General features: G+C 42.3%; 1 protein-coding gene across 1 annotated transcript in view; it reads left to right on the top strand.

Moving 5' to 3' along the window:
• The window catches only part of STAB2 (stabilin 2), a gene marked incomplete at its 5' end in the record, with an annotated part of 137,737 nt that overhangs the window by 13,345 nt on the left and 100,076 nt on the right, over window positions 1-24,316 (top strand). The window contains 11 exons of the mRNA XM_039252871.1: window positions 2,866-2,991; window positions 3,828-4,024; window positions 5,651-5,784; window positions 12,728-12,861; window positions 14,507-14,589; window positions 15,794-15,943; window positions 17,289-17,432; window positions 17,993-18,049; window positions 18,201-18,326; window positions 23,249-23,302; window positions 23,608-23,688. Coding sequence (XP_039108802.1) covers window positions 2,866-2,991; window positions 3,828-4,024; window positions 5,651-5,784; window positions 12,728-12,861; window positions 14,507-14,589; window positions 15,794-15,943; window positions 17,289-17,432; window positions 17,993-18,049; window positions 18,201-18,326; window positions 23,249-23,302; window positions 23,608-23,688 — 1,286 coding nt within the window. The remainder of the gene's footprint in view (window positions 1-2,865; window positions 2,992-3,827; window positions 4,025-5,650; window positions 5,785-12,727; window positions 12,862-14,506; window positions 14,590-15,793; window positions 15,944-17,288; window positions 17,433-17,992; window positions 18,050-18,200; window positions 18,327-23,248; window positions 23,303-23,607; window positions 23,689-24,316) is intronic.

Genomic DNA, 24,316 nt, shown 5'->3' with positions numbered 1-24,316 from the left:
AATCCAAAGCAGGCTCCAGGCTCTGAGCTGTCAACGCAGAGTTTGATGCAGGGCTCAAACTCACAAACTGTGAGATCATGACCTGAGCTGAAGTTGAATGCTTAACCAACAAGCCACCCAGGCACCCCTGGGATATTTTAAACTTTTGAGGGAGACAGTGATGCATCTGCAGAATACTGTACAAATTGCTAGCTTGAGTTAGTTCACAATTTCAACATTAGGTAGCACTACATCTCTTTCAATAATATCGTATCTTTATAAAGCTGTGTTTTCAGTGGTTGCTAAGGTGAAAAGCAAGTATCATGCAACAATCCTTTCTAATGGAATAAGCGTGATAGTTTCCAACCTGATTCCAAGGTTTAAGAAGTTGGGCAGTGTTCAAAAAGCTCATACATTCCAGGGGCACCTGGGTGGTTCAGTCGGTTGAGCGTCCGACACTTGATTTTGGCTCAGGTCATGACCTCACGGGTCATGGGATGTGAACCACTCATGCATGTGCTCTCTGTCTCTCAAAATAAATAAACAAGAATTTTTTTAAAGCTCACACATTCTATTCACAAGTAAATGTGGGTATTTAAGAATGAAATAAAAATCTTTCTCTTTATATTAACCACATTACTTTTTCAAATGGCTACTACTAAGGTCTCATGACACCCTTACTGAATTCCTTGGTTCTAACAACTTAATAAACGAGACTGTTAGGTATTTCTTTTGGACAGAATCACCATGAAAAAAATTAAGATACTAAACACCATGACCTGAGAATTTAGGGAACCTCTGGCTTAACACAGCAGAGGTGTGTTTCCTACTCAGGTACAGTGCAGGGTGGGTGTTCCTGACTGACACCAGCTTCCCACCACATGGTGATTACGGTTCCAGATCTTTCTATTTTGTGCCTCTGCCATTCTGTAGCACCTCAGAGTCCAGAATGATACATACAAATTCTTCTCAATATTCCATCGATAGAAAGTAGTCACATGACCCCACCTAGATGCAAAGAGGGGTTGAAAATGTAATCCTTGAAAGTGCAACCACTTCCTGGCAAAAATTCTCCTCTATGGAAAGAGTTGGGGGAATATTCTCTAGGAATGTTTCGTTCAACTAGCCACTGTTGGGGACAATCCTAGTGGGTGTCTCATATTTGTATGCCTCTTGAGTGCAGCACACTGACTGCTCTTTGCTCCAATATCTTTCCAAGGATGTTTGTATCACAAATGCTTTGGAAGATGTAGGATCTCTCTCGGGAACGAAGTAGAGGCAGGCTCACTGCCTGTTCTAGTTATCAATGGATTGCCTTTGAGCTCAAAATTTGTCCTTTTTGTCTGCTCTTTGATAATGAAGCGGAACTTGTAAATATTTCTCATTTGCCAGCTAGCAAGACATGAGGTCTTATCAATAGAGAGTTTTAGAGGGACACTGAAGAAGGAAGAGCTTTCTCCTGTTTCTGGTTTAGCTCACTCACCAGAGCCCCTAAAGAACATGGGTTTTCTCCACTGCTCAGCCCTAAACGGTTTATCCAGTGCTAGATTCCTGCAGGGCTCAGCTTCCTCCAGTGTTTGACCACTGCATACTTTGTCTAGTGCTTGACTGAGGCAGCAGTAGTAGAGCCAGGGGCCCCAGACAGCACAGAGATATGCTTGCTGTTTGGTATGCCTTCTCCTCAATGCCGGGCACACCAAGGTCTCTGCAGGGTTGGCAATCTGGAGATGCTCTGGCCCCAGCCACATGCAGAAGTATACTACACTTCCAAGGGGGTATCTTCTTAGTTTCTGGTTCTGGTCGAACCCAGTGGCAAGCAGCTTCCCCAGGCACTAAGTGAACTCTGCAGCTTCGCACCTCTTTGTGGATGACCTTCCCTGGAGCCCTACAGGGAAGATTTCCAGCAAGTCTCATCATTAAGGCACCTCAGGACCGTTTCTACTATTTAGTGACCAAGACATACCCTTTCCAGTGACATCTGGATCTCAGTCCTGGACAGAAGAGGGCTCTCCCTTGGGTATTTATCTCAACCTTAGGGAACAGGTTGCTCTTTATATATCTGCTATTCCTTCATTCTTTAGAATTCCTTTTAACACTCATGAACCAATTCACCATTATTCCAATTTTCCATTGATAATTCTTTACACTAAAACATTCCCTGTTCAAATAATTGTGTGGTTTCTGTCTCCTGCCTGGGCCCTAACTTATACATTGCTTATTATTTAAAAAACAAAACAAAACTTAGGTTTCCTAAGATTGGGACTCCTCCCCTGTAATGAAATTCATGCCCCTCTCTGCATTGTCCCAGAGGACTCAGAGCTTGGAAGAACTAATGCAAAAATGCCAACACTCTGGCTACCACTCTTGATGTGAGTAGTAAACTGTCCTTCATCTCTAACCCAGGAATCTCATAACTTCTACTAGCATCCATGGAACTGTATTAGCTCAATTTCTTAGCTTTGCACATTGGATAATATGTCAGATTCTTTACAGTTTTTGACAACCATTTGTGCCCCGTATATCATGAAGTATTCCACAGTTACTAGAGATTAAAGTAGATCCTTAAATACCTCCATAATATATTGTTAAATTAAAAATTAAGTTGCTAAATATCTTCACAGGATTCCATTTTGTTGAAAAAATCAACTAAATAAATTTACAAGTGAATGTAGTACATGGGCTGTTGATATTGTTTACTTTGGGAGTGAAATGGAAAAATGAGAATAAGAAAAGAGTTAATTTTTACTTTCTACATTCTGGGATTTTTTGAATGGTTGCAGTTAGTCTTTATTAATTGCTCTTTGTAATCACAAAGAACAATACATTGGTTGAGTTTTTCAGAATCAGTTATTCTAATGCAGGTACCTCAACAACCTTCCTTTGCAGCCATCCCTGAATGTGCAGACTTGCTCTGCCCAGAAAATTCCAGATGCTCGCCGTCCAGCCAAGATGAAACAAAACTAGTATGCAAGTGTCTTCCCAATTACCAAGGTGATGGCCAATACTGTGAACGTGAGTAAGATTCAGATCCTGCTAATCATTCATTGAGATGTTTAGGTTACTCAACAGAAAAAAATAAAACTCCACAACCTCTCTAATATTAACACAATGACACTTCTGTTTCTCTCTGTGTTAAGTTAAATGAAATATATAACAAGTGCTGAGCAAATGTTCATCTGTGGTAGCTTTTCAATAAGTGGCAATTTCTCCTTCTATTATTGAAGCACATAAATAAGTTCTTACACAGAGTTTTATATCAACCATATCAACATTAGGATAAAATACAGTCTGTCTTTCTTTATCCTTCCTTCATTCTTCCTGCCTGCCTGCCTTTCTCCCTTTCTTTCTTTTTCTTTTCATGCTCATTCACTTCGTGAGAGGTTGTGTTATGTATTGAACATGAACTCTCAAGCCAGGCTGCCAGCATTCAAATCCCAGATCTGCTTATTATGAACTACATGACTTTGGACAAATTCTTTAACCTGCCTGTACCTCCATTTTCCTATCTATCAAATGAGGATAATAATGGCTCCTCTCTTAGAGAGAGGTCACAAGAATTAACTGAGTTAATGTATGGCAAATGCTCAGACGGGGCCAGTACATATAAATACTACAAGCATTAGTGCTTTCTTTCATGCTATTTTATATTTAAACCCACATATAACATGGTATAGTAATATATCAATGCAATATTTGTAGTTATAATCTCTGACAATCATATATAAATCTGTTCAACAGGTGGGAGGCATCAGGTGGGGTAAGATGAACTGTTTCTCACTCTCTCTCTTAAAACTATCGAATTGCCTATGCAACTTTGATGAACTCTTATCCTGTCATTGCGTCTCAAGCCATCAATCCATGTTTAAAAGAAATATGCCATCCTCACGCTCTTTGTACGTACCTGGGACCAAATCAGCACAATTGCACGTGCCACGAAGGCTACCATGGGGATGGCCAAGTGTGCTTACCAGTAGACCCCTGCCAGACTAACTATGGAAGCTGTCCTACAAAGTCTACAGTGTGCATATATGATGGGCCTGGACAGGTGAGTGCATGACGCATGGAACTGGGGTGTCTAGAAGTCGGACAGCCCACCAAAAGTAAAACTGTGCCATCGGTATCCTTTGTCTGCCAGGTTTGCCCAGTTCGCCATTTTGATGCTCAGTTTGGGCTTCCTCTCCAGGTAGACCTCCATGTGCTCAGGACTAACCTCAGTGTGTCCCCTCTCTGGTTTATCCTCTGAACTCACACTTTCCAAGCTCCCCAGTGAGAATTTACCTGTCTATGCTCTCTTATGTCCAGTCCTAGACGGTGGTAGACAAAATACATACACAACTCAAATTAGATTAACAAATTAACTGTTAACCAAGTCGTGAATGAATATGTCATTGACTTTCACCTGCAATCCTCCGTTCTCTCTCTTATCTTTTCGAGGCAAGAGAGGACTATTAGAACCAAAATACTGTGCCCCAAAGAGATGCGCACTGACAAAATTTCAGGAAACACTGAAAGATAGTAGGGAGCACTGAGGATGTGGTGGGGTGAGACCTTGCCCCTCTAAATCACATTATGACCTTGACTGCTAGAAACCAGCCAGGTCCAGAGATCTTTGCTGAAGAGTCCTGTTGAAAGAGCCTTTTCACTAATACCTTGTCCATCTATCAACTATTTAGTGGGTGCCCCCTGAGTCCATAACTGCACATCAAGTTTAGTGGAGGAAATCTATCCATACTGAAGGATACTGCTGCCCTGGTAGGAAGAAAGGCTTCAGCGTCTGACCCAAAGAGAGTCATGGGTCCCTAGCAATCCAATCACCTCATGGCAATGCTCCTGGAGGTTCCTGCAGAGAACACACCCAACTTCATCTTCTAGGGGAAAAAAAAAATGTATATCACATGCCATTTCTGCTATCAATGCCTGAGACAGATTTGTAAAGAAATTCAAGGAGCCCATCCTCCATCCTCAAAATGAGGGCCCTTATGGGAAAAGTCACATTACACTCTGAGCCAAAGTCCCAGGATCTTGGGAGTGAGATTAAAAATAAACTTTGTCTCCACAAACTGGGTCCCAAGGCAGATTTTCAGGTCTTAGAAACCCCCCTCCATGTCCACACAGAAACAGAGCATTCATTATTTCCATTATTCCAGAGCAAGGTTCCTCAATTTTGGCGTTATTAGCATTTTGGATTCTTTGGGGGGCGGGGCTGTCCTGTACATAGTAAGATGTTTAGACGCATCCCTGGCCTCCAGTGACACTGCCCCCTCTCCTCTTGTGACAACCAAAATATCTCCAGACTTGCCCAATATACCTTAAGTTGAGACTCCCGACTGAAAATCACTCTTCTAAAGCAATAATATCTCCCATCCGAACTTTAGTCTTTACTCGCCTGTAGACAATCTAAAACCAGGAATTATAGAGCCAGAAAGGCCCAGGGTTAGGAAATAAGGAAATAGAAAAGGTAAAATTTACAAACAAGGTGTAATTACATGTATCCCAACAGGTGAGGTATGTAAACATGATCCCCAGTTCTGAATACTTTGACACATTCTTAAGCCCATGCTTTGGACCTGCCCAGGTTAGTTTTTATGGCAGAATACAGATGGGCTGAAGAAGGATGTCAGCTTCTGTGACTAACAAGAGCCCTCTGTTTTTCTCTCCCTGTCTTCTGAAGTCTCACTGTGAGTGTAAGGAACATTACCACAATTATGTGTCCGGAGTGGGGTGCAGTGTGATCGATGTCTGTACCCTCAATAACCCCTGTCATAGGAATGCTAACTGCACTACCATCGCACCAGGCCAATCCAAGTAAGTCTGCTCAGTTCTACCATCATCTTCCCAAGTGCTGGCCAGTCAATGCTGTGTGTTCCTTGAAGGGCAGGAAATGTGTCTTAGTCTCGTATCCACCCTCACCCCCACAGAGCACGATGCAAGAAGCATTGTAGGTGCTCAATAAATCTTTCTTTACTCACTGAATCATTCAACAATTGTTTCCTTTATAATGGCTATCAGAACATGCTGAAATATTGACCTGGCCGGGTAACTCGGTAGTAAGTGGTCAGAGTGTGGGAGAAGGAAACCACCGTTGCTGGGAAAACAAACATCTGCTGTGATGACAGGCATTTGACCTCTAATGTATATGCCTGTTTCCTCACTCATGAAATACTGCTTGCTAGTGGTGCCAAACAAGACAGGGAAAGGTGAATAAACACGAGGATGTTTCCTGGACTCCAGGTTTTACAAGAAGGGACTTACTGAGAGTAAACATTTTTGTGTAAAAATTCCTGAGGCAAAGGTGGTTTGCATGGTGTTAAGAAGATGGTATTTGGAAAGAAAAGAGCTGGCTTTGAGTCTCAGCACTGGTATCTTCCAGGGGAATGAACTTGGGAAAGTGGCATCATCTCTCTGGTCTTTGTTTCTCCGTGTATAAAATGAGCACAGCAATGTCTACTTCACAGTGCTGTTAACATTATGTAAAAGAATGTTCTAGAAACTACTATACAGCTGTATTATGTTTTTATTAGTGGGTGAACTGAGGCTATAATCCCAGTCTTTTGACTCCCAGGCTGAGGCTTCTACCTTCTGTTCTCATTGTTATCGTCATTGGAGAAGCACACACTGTCACTGTGAGCTCAAAACCATAGTAGACCCCGAACCACATAATTACTAAGCAGTTTCCGTGCTTCCAGAGCCCCTTTCTGTCTTCTTTGAGGCTTATTTTTTTTTAATGTTTTTTATTTATTCCTGAGATAGAGACAGCGTGAACAGGGGAGGGTCAGAGAGAGGGGAAGACACAGACTTGGAAACAGCCTCCAGGCTCTGAGCTGGCTGTCAGCACAGAGCCGGACGCGGGGCTCGAACCCACGAATCGTGAGATCACGACCTGAGCCGAAGTCGGACACTTAACCGACTGAGCCACCCGGGGGGCCCTGAGGCTTATTTTTTTATAGTTGGATCTCAAATGTGTGGATCTGCCCAAATAGGTTTTACGATTCTCACGTTTTATCTGGACAGGTAAGTCTGTACTCGCTATGGGTAAAGTCAAGAGAGCCCGGATATCAGAACACTTGGGTTCAAGTCCCAGCTCTGCCATTTGCCTTAACCTCTCTGAATTATGTTTCCTCTGTCATAAAAGGAGGAGAATTGTACCTCCTACCAAGCCTGTGAGCAGGATTAAATGAGAATATATTCATCAATCTCTGAGCAGAACATGGCATGTAGAAATCACTCCACACACAGCAACATGCCAGTCATGCATGTAGACACATGTGCACCCAACACTTATGTGTGTACCTTGTACACACCTTTTACCACCATCTCAGCAAGTCTGAGGACAATACTTTCAATGCTTTCTCTCCTTTGTGTTTGAGAAGATAAAATAAAAAATGGAACAGGAAGGAACATCAGAATAATGTAAGCGACACTAAAGCTTGTGTTTATCATGTCACTGGGGCTGTGCATGAATTTTAGTAGTAAGTGTGTCACTCACAAACCTCCTTGATCACCCCCTCCACCAAAAAATGGACTGTCTGGAAAGGCTGGAAAGAGGACTGAATTAAAGGCTGGAGATGTTACATTGATAAAATAAGGGGCCATCACTAATTCAGTCCAGGCAATTTAGTTTCCCATGGACAAAGATTCATTTTGTTTATGCCTCCCTCCCAGTATGACACAGAGTTTGTGCAGAATATTCAAAAGCCTACTGTGTTAGTCACAGAAGTCCACCCAATAAAGAAGAATGGCTCTCAAACATGGGCTCTCTCATTCACCACTGGAATGACCTTGGACAGGCCATGTAGCTTTTCTGAACTACAGTTTCTTCCCTTGACAAGTCCACTAGAGAACAAGAATATCTCCCCGGAAAGAGCGGAGTTGATGCATATAAGCATCCTTTTAAAGTTTAAGCTCCATGTTGATTATTACTAAGAAGAACAAATATCTCCCTGCCCTGCCCTGGGCACTACATTTCAGAGGGTTCTGTTCTGGTCGTCCACCAGCTACACCAGGCCAAGGGGTCTCAAGGACGATGAGGACCTGCTCTCCCAGAGCCTGAGTCCCCCTCCCCCATTATAGACCATGCTCGGGTATCCAGAACCCCATAATTCTCTGCCTAAATGCCTCCAAACCAGCCTCTGGGACCTGCGCGAGCTCTTCCGGGTAGCATTCTCCCCAGGGTATGGCCAAGGGGTGATTGTTTATGGAAGGTACATTGTTTCCACCACTTCCATGAACACCCCCTTGGCTCTAGTCCCACCCAACTACCGTTGCCTTTTGTGATGTTTATTTATTTTTGAGAGAGACAGTGCAGGTGGGGGAGGGGCAGAGAAAGAGAGGGACAGAAGATCCAAATCAAAGCAGGCTCTGTGCTGACAGCAGATAGCCTAATGCGGGGCTCGAACTCAAGCCATCAGATTACGACCTGAGCAGAAGTTGGATGCTTAACTGACTGAGCCACCCAGGTGCCCCCTGACTGCTACTCTTTAAACAAGCCAGGATATCCCCAGCTTCAGACACTTGCAGATGCTTTTCCCCCTGCTCAGACATGTTTCCCTCTGCACCTCCTCTGGGTCAGTTAACGTATTGATCCTTCACTATTCAGCTCAACTGTCTCCACATCTAGGATGTCTCCCCTGGACTCTCAGTCCACTCAGCTCCTCCTGGGCTCCCGGAGCAGCCCGGAATGCTTCTGTTCTAACATTGATCACCCTGAACCGTGATAAGTACAGAGCACAGTAGTGATGTGCACAAACACTGCCACCTACAGGCTGTGTGATCTTGAGTGAGATACTTAACATCCCTGTCTTTCTGTTCCCTCATCTAAAATGGGGCTAGTAACAGAATCCACCTCAGAGGATGGTCGTATTAAATAAGATACCATAGTAAAGTCCCTATAAAGGTAACTGGAAAAGCAGCTATCAATAGATGTTAGCTGTTAGTATTACTGATCTCAATTCCAGTTAGAATGTAAGGTCCTTGAGAATCCATGTCTTATTCATCTATATTGCAACAACTCTTATCACCGATTAAAACAATGACATGAGTGATAGTTTGGGGGAACAAATGAATCAATGAAAAAATGAAATGAAGAAGTGAAGAAAGGAAGCCTTTTGGGACACCCTATAATTTCACTAAATCTCATCCAGCACTCTTTGTAATTAATTCCATCCCATAACATATAAAATGCCAATGTCTTATGGGTGTTTTTAGAGTCGTAAGACAGCAAGAGACCTTTACTCCTAATAAAGAAGCAATGTACAAAAGAGGCCCCTAATGTGAATGTGCCATGGCCAACTGAGAGCATTTAAGGCAGAAAACCATCTCATGAAATCTCAGACTCTGGACCAAGATTTTAAACAATAATAAAAAGTATTTATATCTCATGCATTCCATTCAGCACTGTGACCATTAAAATATGATTCTCCTGCCATCCTTAGGCAAGACAAGTCAAGTCACTTTACACAAAACAGACCATTGGCTTCATAACAACTTAGAGAACTTTTAGAGAGAAACATACTTAGCAGTTTATAAAAGTTCATTGTCTTGCTATTATCAGCTGCCTTCAAATGAAATTTATATTTCAAACAAGGACTATTGTATCACTCCTAAGAGTTACCAATCTCCTCATGTACTTCTCAAATTCACGGTCTTGTAGCACAGTACTTCTGAGGAAGTGGATGCTTGAGTAGGAAATTTTTATTTGACTATATTAAGTAGGCTATTGTTTCATGGTTGAATCTACCTTAGTGATTCCTTATAACCTTAGTGACTCCTCAAGCTCAGCACTATTGATATTTGAGGGCTGGAGAACACTTCGTTGTAGGGGCTGTCCTGTGTGTTGCAAGGTGTTTAGCAGCATCCCTGGCCTCTACCCACTAGAAGCCAGCAACACCTTCACCTAGTTGTGACAACTCAAAATATCCGCAGACATTCCCAAATGTCCTCAGGGTTGGGGCCAGGAGTTGGGGGGAGCATCAAAATCACTGCTCTGTAAAAATCCCAAAGGCTCAGTCAGTAAATATCTACCAATCTTTCATGCAACCAGGAAACTCAGATGTATTCTAGAATTATCTTAAGTGCTTCTTTCTCCTAGAACCTGTCCCATATTTCTCCAGGCACAATTAGTTACTTGCTCCTCCATGCCCCATAGCATCCTATTCAGTCTTCTATGGTGGCATTTCTCCAGAATGTAAGCTGTGTGTTTATGGATTTATCCTGTTATATCCCTGGCTCCCTAACAGGACTGGTGGTGTTATTGACACCATCTCTATCACCATCATTGCCATCATCATCACCACCACCATCATCATCATCATCATCATCACCACCATCATCATCATCATCTATCAAGTACTGGGCTTTTCCTATGTGTCTGTCACTGTGTTAGCTGTTCTTCATGCATCTTCTCTTCCATCAACGATTCTAAAGGATTACTAAACCCATTTCATATACGAGAAGGCTGACGCTCTAAGAGGTTAAGTGGCTTTATCATGTTGCTAAAAATTGTTTTCAGACCCATTTTCAGGACTGAGATGCTAAAAGGACAAGCTATCTGTTGTTATCATCTTTGTAGCCCTCCTTCCCAGGAAGGTTCCTAGAATTAAGTAGGTACTTGGTAAATTATCAGTACAACAATTAGGCATTGTCCCAAGTGCTAAGAATATAATGAGGAATGAGTGGGATGCAGATTCCAGGAGAGCTTCCCATCCAGCAGAGGAAACAATATCTCAGGAGCTCATTTTGGTGGGGAGTGTTGTGATACAGGAGGAACCAACAGACTGCTCCTGTCAGGGAGAGTCAGGAGGCCAGGTAAGTCTCCTCAGAGCAGGTCACACCTGAGCCACGAGGTGAGGCTGGGAGAGTATTCTTAGCAAGGCACATGGCCTGAGAAGGACATCACAGTCTTTAAAAGAAGCCAATTTGCAATGCGCAACAGGGAGGAGGCATAAGCAAGTTCCTCCTTTGGGGTCTTGCATACCATGCTAAGCACTTAGACCTTCTTCTCTAGATAAATGGAGTCCATGAGAGTTTTAAGCATGAAGGTTTTCCAGATTTCCCTTTTGGAGAGACCAGTCAAAACGTTGGTTGATTTGAGCAGAGGGAAATTAAGAACAAAAAGACCAGCTGGGAAGTCACCACAGCAATCCAAACAGGGATAATAAAACTCTGAAATGTTTGTTCCGCAAACCTGTTGAAAATATGCCTATTTGCCATGGGACCATATTTGGAAACACAACTGGACTTAAATGTCTAACTGTCTTTTGGAAGCCTCTCCTCTTCATGAGTCATGTCTGTGGTATGGACGACCGCAGCCTGCCTGCATCTCTCATCTCTGCAGTGCCGCTCCCCGACCTTGTGTTTGGTTCTTCACTTATCCCAGGATCCTGTTGAACGTTGCCTTCCTAAGCACCTTGCCAGATTTAGCCAGCTGTCAACTAATCTTTGCTAGGTAACAGGGGTGTGCCAGAGCCAGGGTTTACTGAGTCATGAAAGCCGATGGTTGAATTTTCAGGATTTTGCAAGCTGTTTGACATCACACTGGTAGATTGAGACTGGCCATGGTGAGTAGGACCCATGGAAATTGGCAAATCCTGAAAAGCAGGGGCCCTGCCCCAATTCCCGCTGAGAGTTGGCTTAAATATTTACTAGCACAATACTGCCAGTGTGCCTTTAAACTTCGTCCTTAACTATATTCATCTTTTATGAAACTATTGTATACAATTTCTGTAAACTTCGTTGTTTATATACTTATTGGAATTCAATCGCTACTTATTGTTCAACTGTTAATTATGTACCTACTCTCAACCAAATGCTGCACTAGACCCTGATGTTAAAATGGGGCATAAATATGCAGACAACCCTTGCCTTTTCCCTGTTCTCAATTTAGATGCAGAAGCAGATATGAATCAAATAACCACACAGGTTAGGGTAAAATTACAGCTGGGATTGCTGCTACAGAGAAGAGCTATATGGCACTGTGAGAGCACACACTAAGGGGAGTCCTGGTCTACTGTGGGGAGTGTGGAGAGAGGTGGGCAATAGCCGAAGTTTCCAGTAAGGAAGGGTCATTTGAGCAGATGTCTCAACTAGGAAGACAGGGTAAGGGGAAGTCTACTAAACAGATCAATAGCTCTAAATCTTTACTTGAGGCTAGCTTCAGTAGCTTATTCTGACTCAGTGGTTCTGTAGTGGGGCCCTAGAATCTGCATTTACAATAAGCACTACAAGTGATGCTGATGTACATAGTCTCTTTTTTAGATTTTTTTAATGTTTTTTTAATTTATTTTGAGAGAGAGAGATTATGAGCAGGGAAGGGGCAGAGAGAGAAGGAGACAGAGAATCCAAAGCAGGCTCCAGGCTCTGCACTGTCAGCTCAGAGCCCGACATGGGGCTCGAACCCACAAGCCATGAGATCATGACCTGAGCTGAAGTCAGACCTTCAACTGACTGCGCCACCCAGGCGCCCCTGGTGTACATAGTCTCTTGACTGTACTTTGAAAAATACTGAGACAGAGAATGTACAAGAATACCCAGTGTTTATAGATATGCAAAATTTCTTAAATATCCATTTCTCATGGACCTACTATCTGTCAGGTATTGCCACAGGAATTTTCACCTCTATTTATGCCTCTCCTCTCCTGGTCTTGACCCTCTTCTTCTGGGCTCCATTTTCCCCATCTGCAAAATGAGGGAGTTGGACTGTAGGATCTCAATACTCTAAGACCCTGAGAGTGTGTTTTCACCCTCCCTATAGATGCACTTGCCAGAAAGGTTATGTGGGTGACGGCTCAACATGTTATGGAAACATCATGGAGCGACTCAGAGAATTAAACACTGAACCCAGAGGAAAATGGCAAGGAAGGCTGACCTCTTTCATCTCGCTCCTGGGTACGCAGCTATGGGTACAGATTTCCATGTAAAGGGCAACCTTCTTTCAGGCAAGTTATCACCGAGACACAATCATTCAGAAAGGGGTGGGCAGGAGAGGCAAGGTGTATCTATTGGAATTGGCCCTCCTAGAGAGGCATCTTTCAGGGGAAAGAGAAAGGGCAGGCAGCTTTTTCAAGGAGACAAGGAGTTAGTGCTAAGAGATCCTGTTATGCAGCAGTTAGTAGGCAGAATGCTGAGGACAGGGTCCTGGGGTCACTATAGATTAACTGGTCCGCAAAAACAATGAGATGAGGCAGATGTGAGGACGGAGGACTCTCCTCTTTTCCTTGACCTTTTGGGTTCTCCAGGTGTGAAGCAAGGTTGGCAGATAATACTGGGAATAGAGAGTGACTAAAGCCTGAGGCTGTATCCATTTTTTGGCAATGGGAGCCATTTGAATTTTGAGAATAGTTTTGGTTGGTGTGATCATCTCACACATTGCTGGGTATTTAGCATTTTTGCCCTCCCCTCACCCCCAACAACTAATTGTCTGTACTGGCATGTCCTCTCCCAGCCCCACAGGCAGAGTGACAATCTAAAATGCCCTCATCATTTCCAAATGCCCTCCAAGGGTCATTACCTGTCACCCCCTTGAGAATGAAATATTACAACTGATGGCAACACTGGACAAGTCTTTCAATAAAACACAAATTTGGCCAATCAACAGAAAATAAGACACAGACTTGACCAATCAACAGAAGTTTTAAAATAGCAATATCTAGAATTTTCCAATCACCAAAAAACGATTTCCCAGAAAGAGCACAAATAGAGAATGGGTCAAGGCCACGTTGGCTGCATAAATCTTAACATACATCCTGCACAAATGCCCTTTCTTTCCAAGGCATCATACAGGCAACATGCATTTGTGGCACGCCTCAGGCTTGTTACAACCTCCCTCTAAGAACTCAGACTATCCAGTGACAGCAGACAGGGTGACAGAGTGTTCTTTGCGGACTGTGCTCTTGAACATTCCCCTGGACAAAGTCCCATTGACCTTCTACCCATTTATGTAGTTCTGGTTTCCCTTGCCTGCTGTGTGAAAGCCCGCAGCCCACCCTGCTGTCCCAGCTTCTCCAGGCGGATAGAAACAGGAGCAGCTACATAACTTATAGGACACCATGTGGAATGACAAGACCTTTTTGTTCAAAAATGATTAAACATTTCAAGATGGTAACAGCAGAATATTAAGCCAAGCATGAGGCTCTTCTGAGCTGGCCTTGGATGGAACAGGGCTGTGTCTTCGTTCACTGGGATGGCAATAGCTCAGAAAGTCAGGCACAGGGACAGTGGCCTGCTGAGATTGGCTGAGGATTTTGTCACATGACCCTCATAGAAGGTCTCATCCCAGGGTCTCCTTGAAGCCAAGGCTATGGCTGCAGGGCATACCACACAATTATGTAGAAGCACTGGGGACCACGGCATCATGATGCCTTGCTTTCTTAGAGAGCTGCCCAGTTTTCCAAGGGCTACTCTCACCAGTGAGAACAGAGAAGCTCCTGATTCAAAGGGCCTAAATGGACCTCAAGGGCCATTGCTTGATTTTACTCTTCATGTGCCACTGATTGATTTGGTGTTTTCTTTCTTTATGTATTTCTATTCTAAGACAAAGCTTATGCCTGGCCACTAAGTAACCTTGGACCATTCACTGTGCTCTTGCCCACAGACAATGGACTAAGAGGATTCAGTGTAAGTATTTACAATAAAGTGGGAAACCTCTATTAAAATGAAACATAGTGATGATAAAAATGATGATTTTGAGAGAGTGAAATGGGGAACTATTTACAGAAAGAATACAGATTGTAAATGCACAACTCAATGAATTGTCACAAAGTGAATGTACTTGTATATCCAGCAAGACCATCATGGCTCCTAGAGGGCCCATGGATGCCCCCTTCCAATCATGACTCCTTCAAGGCAATGACTAAGGGATCTTAACTATAGTCATGTGAAGAATAGGATTTGCATAATGCAAAACTGCTTACTTCCTGCAAGAAGAATTAACCGAATGTATTAGCTACGTATTTGTTTCTTTAAAATCATCATAAATAACAGTGGTAGAGGAAACAGAGAAAACTGTAGTCTTCCATGTGAATGGCTGTTGTCCGAGGTGACGTCATGCAGTGAGAATGAAGCTCATAGTGCCTGGTGGCGGTGTCCTATCATGATGGTGCCAATGAAATTGTTACATTCAGATTAATAGAGATAATGGACATATTGATTTGTATACAACTGGTTTATCTTCATCCAAGATGTTTTGTGATAATAATTTTTGCTGCATAGAATAAAAACACAGGAAGTTTCAGAATGCCTCACCCTAACGTGCCACCACCATTGGACAGTCTGAGATGAATGAACAATTTAACCTCAGAAGTACCCTCACATCTCTCCTTCTGGGAAGGAGAACTCACACATATTGAATGTCTCTGGATTAAGCACTATGCATGTGGTCCCTTGTTTAACATACACATTTTATTTACACAGTTAATAAAAAGTATCTGTTGATTGATTGCTGATGATATATAATATTGACAAAACACAGACTTGGTCCGATGGATTTCAAAAACCCTAATCTTACTGTTCAAAAGCTCCATGGGTCTAGTCTGCACTTTTTTCATGCAATTTTGTGTTTCATTTCCATCCGCTCCCTGGGCTCAAGATGATTCCTGGGTGCCTGGGCCTTCCTCACCCCTGGTGGTTTGAGGGGACACTGAGCACTGCCTCCCATTCTCCATATCGTACTCCCTGCAAAGTCACATATATTTGAAAGAGCCCAAGCCCAAGTTAGGGAGCCCTGGCATTCATGTCTTTGATTAGCCTATGCATGCCTAACAACCTCATTTTCTCCTCCAAACAACAGTAAAGACTGAAAGAAATAGCTCTCTTTCCTCAGGTAAAAGAGCTCTTGATGGATAAGGAGGCGGCCCAGTACTTTGTGAAACTCCATGTAATTGCTGGGCAGATGAACACTGAGTGTATGAATAACACAGGCACTTTCTATACCTTGACTGGAAAGTCGGGAGAAATCTTCAGTGGTGATAAGGTAAGGGACTCTCTGATTTTCACTCCCAGAACAAAAGCCTCTGCTGAGCCACTGCCCACAGCCTGTCTGTCTGTGGTGAGCTTGTGGTTTATGAAGAACTTTCCTTACCCCTTGTTTGTCAAAGCACTTTCCTATGAGGGAAGAAGCAGAGAGCAACACCAGGAAGGATCAAGCAGGAGGGGACTGTTGTGGGAAAAGGGTTACAAAGTGTGGGATTGTGCTCTGGTCTGAATTCATTTTCAAGGGAACATCATTCAGGTGCCAGAAGGAAGGAGAAGCTTTACAGTAAACCTGTTTCCTGGAGGTACAGGCACAAAGCCAGACCAATGTCCCTCTTACAAAAGGAAACAGATTATGTTTGCTTTAGGTTGCTGGTGTTTATCTATCCTCTGCAAACCTAGCATTCCATCTCTCCTAATGCTGTTAGGTCTGTTCTGTTTGAGTAAAACCACCCTCCCCTCTTCTCACAAATAACTCTTTCTGTGACTTTACTGAGCAGGAGGGTGCATGATTAATAGACAGAATGTGCATGTGTGAGTTATGGCCTATATTGTTGCATTTCACCAACTATCAATAGCTGATAGATTTTTGAGCACTTACTCTATACAAAGTACTGAGGTGAACCTTTATTTATGTTATATAAGATTTGCAACAACCCCGTAAGGGAAATTTTTCAAGTGGAAAAACTGAGAGGTCATAAGTAAGGGCCAGAGCCAGGATTTAAATGAATTCAGACTCCAAGGCCTGAATCATTAAGTAGTGTGTTGTACTATGTGTGTGAGGATAGATGGATGGATGGATGGATGCATGGATGCATGGATGCATGGATACCTAGATAAATGGATGAAAATTTCACTTCTTTTCTCATAAGAACATTCTTTCACTCATTAATTCATTCACTCATTCATTCCTTCATTTATTCACTCATATGTATCGTCTATAGCTTTTTTAAGAGCCACATAAAAGAAGGAATTAGCTTTAGTCATTTATGCAGCAAAAAAAATTTTATTGTGTGGTTTGTCTGTACAACACACTAAAGTAGGTGTTAAATTTACAATAAATTGTTTTCCCCTTTTTGACCTTGTGGTCTATTGGAAGAGACTTATGATTCTTTCTTCACATTTAGCAATCACTGGTAGTTATCACTGATTTCACACATTATCTCATCCGATCTTAACAAAAGACTAGTCGAGTCAAGCAAGCAAATGCCATCTTTCCCATTTTGGGTTAAGTGACTTATCAAGTTCATATAACCAATAAATGGCAGGACACAAGGACTCAAGACTTCTAATTCAGTACTCCTTCAAGGATACCACATTAATTTTACTTTTTCTTGGTGTTTTAGGACAATCAAATAAAGCTTAAACTCTATGGAGGCAAAAAGAAGGCAAAAATTATACAAGGGAACATAGTTGCTTCCAACGGGCTCCTGCACATCCTCGACAGAGCCATGGACAAGATGGTACCCACATTTGAGAGCAACACTGAGGTGAGATATTTCAGGTAAAAGTTAGGTCAATACAAATCCATCTTTCTTTGTTCCCTGGAGAGTCATACTGAAGAAGAAAATGTATGTCAGCACTATGACCTTGTCCTTTGTGTGTGCTAGGACCCCAGTCATGGGCAAAATTGGACCATTTCTGTTTTCAATAGAATTATAGGTACCTCTGCCAACAGAAAGAAAAGCATGCAATAGGGACAGGCAAGATCTCAATTTTGTGACCTCTTTTATGGTCACATATGATAATTCTGTTGTCACGAAAAGTTGACCAGTTGTCATGAAAAGTTATCCCTCATGCTTTGTGGAGGAGGGCAGTCCTCACTGCAATAAAAATGTATTCCTTTTGACTCATTCAATGGTGGCCAAAGGCTATTTCCAAACATGCACATCTGAACCACTAACTCAATAACAATAGGAAACATCTCTATAATGTGTTGCAGTTGACCGGGTTCTTTTCCATCCACATTTACATGTAAATTCTGTCATAAATCTTTTAATGTTAAGATGTCTATTTCTTAAACCACCTTATTTCTTTTCATGATTTTTAGCAAACCATAATGGCAATGCTACAACCAAGATACAGCAAGTTCCGATCTTTGCTAGAGGTACGTACTTTTCATGAATTTCATAAATGGTTTTATGTCTTACCTTTTGTATAATGAACAAGGGTGTCAATTATAAATATGCGCTGAGGAATTACTTCAAGTATTTGTCAGAGATAGGTTGTAGATATAACATTTTATTTTTCAAATGCAGGAAACCAATGTAGGACATGCTTTAGATGAAGATGGGGCTGGTGGACCATACACCATTTTTGTTCCAAGTAACAAAGCATTAAATAACATGAAGGATGGCACTCTTGATTACCTCCTTTCTCCAGAGGTATGATGTCCTACTTACTCTGATGGTATCATGTCAGCATTATTGCCTCAGTCTGTGCCCATACAGACTTTTTCTAAACTAGAGATGACCAATAAGTAACATATGTATCACCACCTACCTTCCCACAATCAAGGCAGACATCATTAATCAATCACAGTTCTCTGTAACTATGGATGTGGCTCCAATCTCCTGGACAGAGTTCCAAGTAGCTATTACCAGTCAGTCTGACTGAGCACAGGAAATAAAATTTATTTGCAACCCCAGGTCTAAATCATTGGTTTGATTTTTCCTGGGTCTTCTGATGTTTCTCAGTAGCAAAGTCAAGGTTTTAAATTCCCTGGAACTCTAAAACTGCCCAGAAAATGGGTTCTAAACTAGGCCATTCTGGACCAGGTCTAGGCTAAATTTTAAAGGAATAAATATTATTTTTAGATGCTCCATTCATTCTTTTCTATTGCTTCCATCTCTCTTCACAATAATCCTCTTCTTATATAACATAAGCCTTCAACTCTTTCATGTTCTCCTCTAGAAGGGAGATTTTCTTGCTCCTTCACACAAAAGTATAAATGACTAAAACCTTTCGAGTGTTTCCTCTCCCATGAATAACAGCCTTAAACCGAAGGGAAGGGTAATTAATTATGGAATTTTGTTCATTAGACCATTAAATCATGGAATTATAGGATGAGCCACTATCTTGGAAAGCTTTCCTCCAGTGCCCTGAAATTAGGCCACTATCTTGGAAATGGGGCAAGACTATCCATGACCTCATGTAGATCAGTTCATTATACAGAATGGGAGTTCCAGATCTTTTAGGGTAGTGATTCCCAAACTTCAGTATTCTTAGGAATCACCCATGGAGTTTGTTAAGTAGGCAGCTTCACAAACCATACCCCAAGCATTTTGATCAAAGGGCACCTGTATGAGACCTAAAAATAGACATCTGGGGAAGCACCAACTTTCTAACCCAGGTAACCTGGGCTACACTGTTTTTGGAACTTAAAACTCAACACAGGTATGGTTTAGAGATGCACATGGATACATCCATTTCTAGAATATTTTCAGGTATCTACAAAGATATTTTGCTTTCAGAAAACATTGGATTAAAAATATGTGGATTGAGGAGATAAATCAGAAGATAATCTCCTACATTGCAAATAGATGTTCAATATATTAAAAGATTTGCTACAGGTTCCCACTTAAAATGCCAGATTTCCCAGTGTCTTCAAGATAGGATGCTATTTTTAAAATACTATTCACATGCAAGTTTTCTGAAATGTAGCTATTGCAGAAAAATGGTTATAGCTGTCTTTGGAATTCACACTCATACTTACTTTTAAAGTTAAAAGGAACATTGCTCCCCTGGGAAATTATTAAAATCTTGAGATTACATGGCCTTCCTGAGTACATGACTTCCAATTTGATACCATTTTTTAAAAATAATATTAAAGGACTTCTCGGACACCTAACCAGCTAACCTGAAAATTAAAATAAAACTGGGCACCTGGGTGGCTCAGTCAGTTAAGTGTCCAGCTTCGGCTCAGGTCATGGTCTCACTGTTTGTGGGTTCAAGCCCTGCATCAGGATTTGTGCTGATAGCATGGAGCCTGAAGCCTGCTTTGGATTCGGTGTCTTCCTCTCTTTCTCTGCCCCACCCCAGCTCATGCTCTGTCTCTCATAAACAAACACTAAAAATGTAAAAAAATTAAAACAAAAAGTTTTAACTAGAATTTAAAAAATATCAATCTTCCTGCTTTTCTGTCAAGCACTTTTGCTCAGAAACCTCTTATCTTCCTCTCCCCTCATAACTCCTTCCAGCTGTGGCTGGAGATGGCTTGCTCCGACTCTGGAGAGTAGATTGTATACCTCTTCCCAGCTTAGTTCAGTGAGATCACCTTGTAGATTGAAATTAACCTATGGTGGGAGTATCAACATGACAGAAATTGACCAACTCTGTAAATCTAGGCTACTTTTTTCCCCCATAGAACCGATTTACCAGCACACTGCTGGTTCTGGCTCTCAATCTCCTTGCTCTCAAAGACAGTACTTTTCTGCCCACAAAGAATATAAAAACTTCAAATTTCTTTTTTCTTAGCCCAAACTGCTCTTCTACTTTAATTTCTAGGTGAGGAATAAAATGATCATTTCCACTTTTTTTGCAGGACTAGAGCCTGTTCAGTTAAAACTTCTCAACTTGTAGGAAGATCCTTCTCTCTCTATGCATTTTAATAGCATCTTTTAGCTTTATTTCAGGGAGACAGTAAAGTCCCCATCAGCTATGCCAATGAAATGGAAAAGAAACTGATTTCATTAGAGGAGTGGTTTATAATTCTGATTTTGAAATGCCATGTTTCCTTTCTAGTGTATGTTTCTGCTTCTCCCTGAAGCAAAATTTCAGTCCTGAAACCATCCTGTTCCCACAGAGACCACAGCTACTGGTCTCTAGCCCCAGTTTATGACTTTATCACTGTTTGAGGCAAAATGAAAGCAAAGGATCCCAGAGACTGGCCCTTGCCAGTTCACAAATACCTTGCAAGTAAAATGGGACAAAGGGAAGTGAAATTAAAGAGTTGAAGGTCATGTTAACAATTTGGTAGAAAAACTGTTCTCTTTCTGCCCTGGCATCAAAGGGCTTGGTTTTTGTTATTTTTACCTAAAACAGCAGGGAGGAAACGAATGTCTTCCTAAGGGAAAGGATGCACTACACTGGTAGACTCTCCACCAACAGCAGCACCTGGACACACATCCTGTCGATTTGAGCCACAGGGGACTGAATCCTAACTGACTGATGACCTTCATGGTTCCCAGCCATGGTACAGGTGACAGGCGCACACACTGGCAGGAATGATGCTCATCAATCCCTTTGTCCTTTCCATTCTCCTCTTTCTTGTAAAAAGGATCCAACACCAATTAATTCATAGGGCTTTAGAAGTGAATTATCCAGCTGATAAAGTCTTCCCTACAGAATCAGAGGGTTGGAAGGGGTCCACACCAGTTCCATTCTTTTGTAGGTGAAATCAAGACTAGAGGTGCTAAGTGGCTGGCTCAAGATCACAGAAGCAGAATCAGGATTAGAACTCAGGACCCCAACGTCCAGCTCAGTGCTCTTCCTGGGACCTCTTCCCCCATTTAACTTAGTGGCACAGATGTTTATGCAGGGTCCACTGTGTGTTCTGCACTGTGCCCCCTGGTGACGCTGAGTAATAAGTCAGACAGACCCTGTCCCTGCCTTCCAGGAGTTCGCAGCCCAGTTTGGGCTGACATTCCTCAGTGGTCCCCACTTTTTCTCACCTTTCCTGCCCGCTGAACATCCAAACTTGTAAGAGCATTGCGTCTGCCCACAAGTCCTCACTTCTGAGTACCATAAAGCAGCTGCAAGGGGAAGTGAAGACCCAGAGTCAAAGTGAGCTCAAAGCCATGCAGCAACAGAGCCAGGGCTACAAAAAACATCACTTCCAGGGCTGGCTACCTGGTGTTCAACTTCAGCATTCTTATGGTAACTCCGCCCTGCACATACTGCCGTTGGCTTATAGATTTGGTGGCCATGCAATTTACCATCCACACCAGGACACCTGAGAGTGAATGTGGGTGCCAAAAAATAGGTGTACACCAGGGCCATACCAGACAAGCCAGGAAATGTGATCACACTGCTTGCAGGTAACTCCTCTGGCACAGGGACCAAGAACAAATGCAGAAGGGAGTCTGAGTGAATGGGACTCAGATTCAGCAGGGATTTCTTTTGGTCTGGGAATTTTCACTGTTGTAACATGTCCCTAGAATGGTCAGCCTCTAGAAGGTTACTATGATCTTGATTTGTGACCTTCCTCCTGTTCAAGCCAGAGTAACCACGGCTGTGCCACTTAAAAAGCAGAACTCAAGGACGGGGCACCTGGGTGGCTCAGTTGGTTAAGCATCCAACTATTGGCTTCAACTCAGGTCATGATCTCACAGTTTATGGGATCGAGTCCCACATCGGGTTCTGAGTTGACAGGATGAAGCCTGCTTGGCATTCTCTGTCTCTCTCGGTCTGTCTCTGTCTCTGTCTGTCTCTCTCTCTCATAAATAAATAAACATTTAAAAAATAAAGAAGCAGAACTCAAGGGCTATGCAGCTTGTAACTCCCAGCTGTGGCTCCACTGGGAGATTGCGGACATCCTGCAGCAGACCACCACAGCCACTGGTTCCCAGAGAGAGTGGTCCTCCGTGCTCCTCACCTCTGAAGGCTCTCCCCATGGCACCCCTGTGGGGACTGCTCATCCTGCTGATGGTCCCAAGGCTCTCTTTTAAACTCCACTGCTACAGTTTTTCCAAAGCATGAGAAATCATGGAAAAGGCTTTGAAGGAGAGATGATCATGTACCATGGCAGCACTGAAGGGGAAAATGTTCTGACCAGATTTTACTAAGGATTGTATATTCTTGAATAACCAGTATGTGGTCTGACTTTTATAAATAAAACCAGGCATTTATTTATAGAGAAAGTAAAACAGAATGTTAAACCGAGGCTGTCTTATGAAATCCAGAATGTAGCTTTAGACATTCAGAGAGGTAATGGAGCAGAGTGACTGAGAACTTCTTAGGGTTATTATCTCCTATGTTAGCTTTGTGACCTCTGTCACGGCTTTAAAACTCAGTGTTATCATGCACAAAATGAATCGAGAGCAGTCCCTCCCTCACAGGCTTCTAAGAAAATTAAATAAAATGTGTGTATAATGTTTTCACAACAGTCCCTGCCACAAAGTAGAGATTTGGTGAATGTTAGCTATTTGAGGATGGAGTTTTTCTTACCCTCCACTTCCCAATGAAGAATTAATGGGTCATTTATTTTTCTTGATTATGCATCCCAAGTTACTGGAGGAGGTTCTCACAAGAGGGGGAAAGTTGTGTTTTCTGCAATGACTAAAGAAGTATTTTGATTCCTTTGCAGGGATCTCGGAAGCTTCTGGAACTGGTCAGATACCACATTATCCCATTTACTCAGGTTGGCCCCACTTTCCTGCCCAAGTTTTCCCTGCTTTCCACATATCTGACCTTGTCTTAAGTTCCATTATTACAGTGCTAGAAAATATGTGACAATTGTTCTTTATCTGTAGCTCTGAGCATATCCTTAGCAATAAATAATGAGCCTGTTATCAAATAAATCCTCAAAACCACAAATCTCATGACATCAAAGCTCCCATTACTTATTTCATAGACTTCCAGGCTAATTTTTCCTAGTGAAAAATTTACCAAATCAGGGCTCTATGCATTGGTCAAAAAGTCTCTATTGTTCTCTTCTCTTTGCAGCTTCAAGTGGCCACTCTCATTTCAACCCCACACATTAGGAGCATGGCCAACCAGATCATACAGTTCAACACAACCAACAACGTAGGTGAAAATTCTACCACGGATGTCATGACTGTATGCATTTTTGCTCTGCTTCTGATTATTCACCAGGTTATCTTACCTCTACACTAACTCACAGGCTTACACTCTTTATGATTATTTCGTTTATTTGTTGTTTCTTTCATTTCATTATTTCAATTCATTATGAGTTTGCTGAGCAGCTGCATGTGTGAAACTCTGAACTAGATGTCAAGGATAAATCAATGAAGACGACAAGCTTACGTTACAGCAAGGGAAACAGACTTTAAACAACAAATTAGCAGCCAGTTGATTATTTACTTACAATTATAACAAGTTTCAGTGTAATTATAATGAGAGCTTACAATAGGAGGAGGCTGCACAAGTCTCGGGGTCTAGAGGTCCTCAGTGAGGGAGCAATGCATTAGCTAAGCTTCAAAGGATGAGTACAGTGAACCTGGGCAGAGATGAGTGCAAAGGTCCTGAGGTGGGAGGGAACATGACTTATTCAAGAAACTCCATGAGGCAGTGTTATTCCAGTACCTCTCTGGGCTAATATCAGCCAAAGTCTGACAGCATGCAAATTATGGTTCCTGTTGATTCGCCGTTGATGTTGATGATGATGATGATTCATCTTTTCTGTATCTACTCA

Source organism: Hyaena hyaena, unplaced genomic scaffold, assembly GCF_003009895.1.
Source record: "Hyaena hyaena isolate Hyena2069 unplaced genomic scaffold, ASM300989v1 scaffold_432, whole genome shotgun sequence".
Lineage (NCBI taxonomy): Eukaryota > Metazoa > Chordata > Mammalia > Carnivora > Hyaenidae > Hyaena > Hyaena hyaena.
The sequence above is the reverse complement of the archived record's forward strand: the minus strand, read 5'-3'. Positions and strand labels throughout refer to the sequence as shown.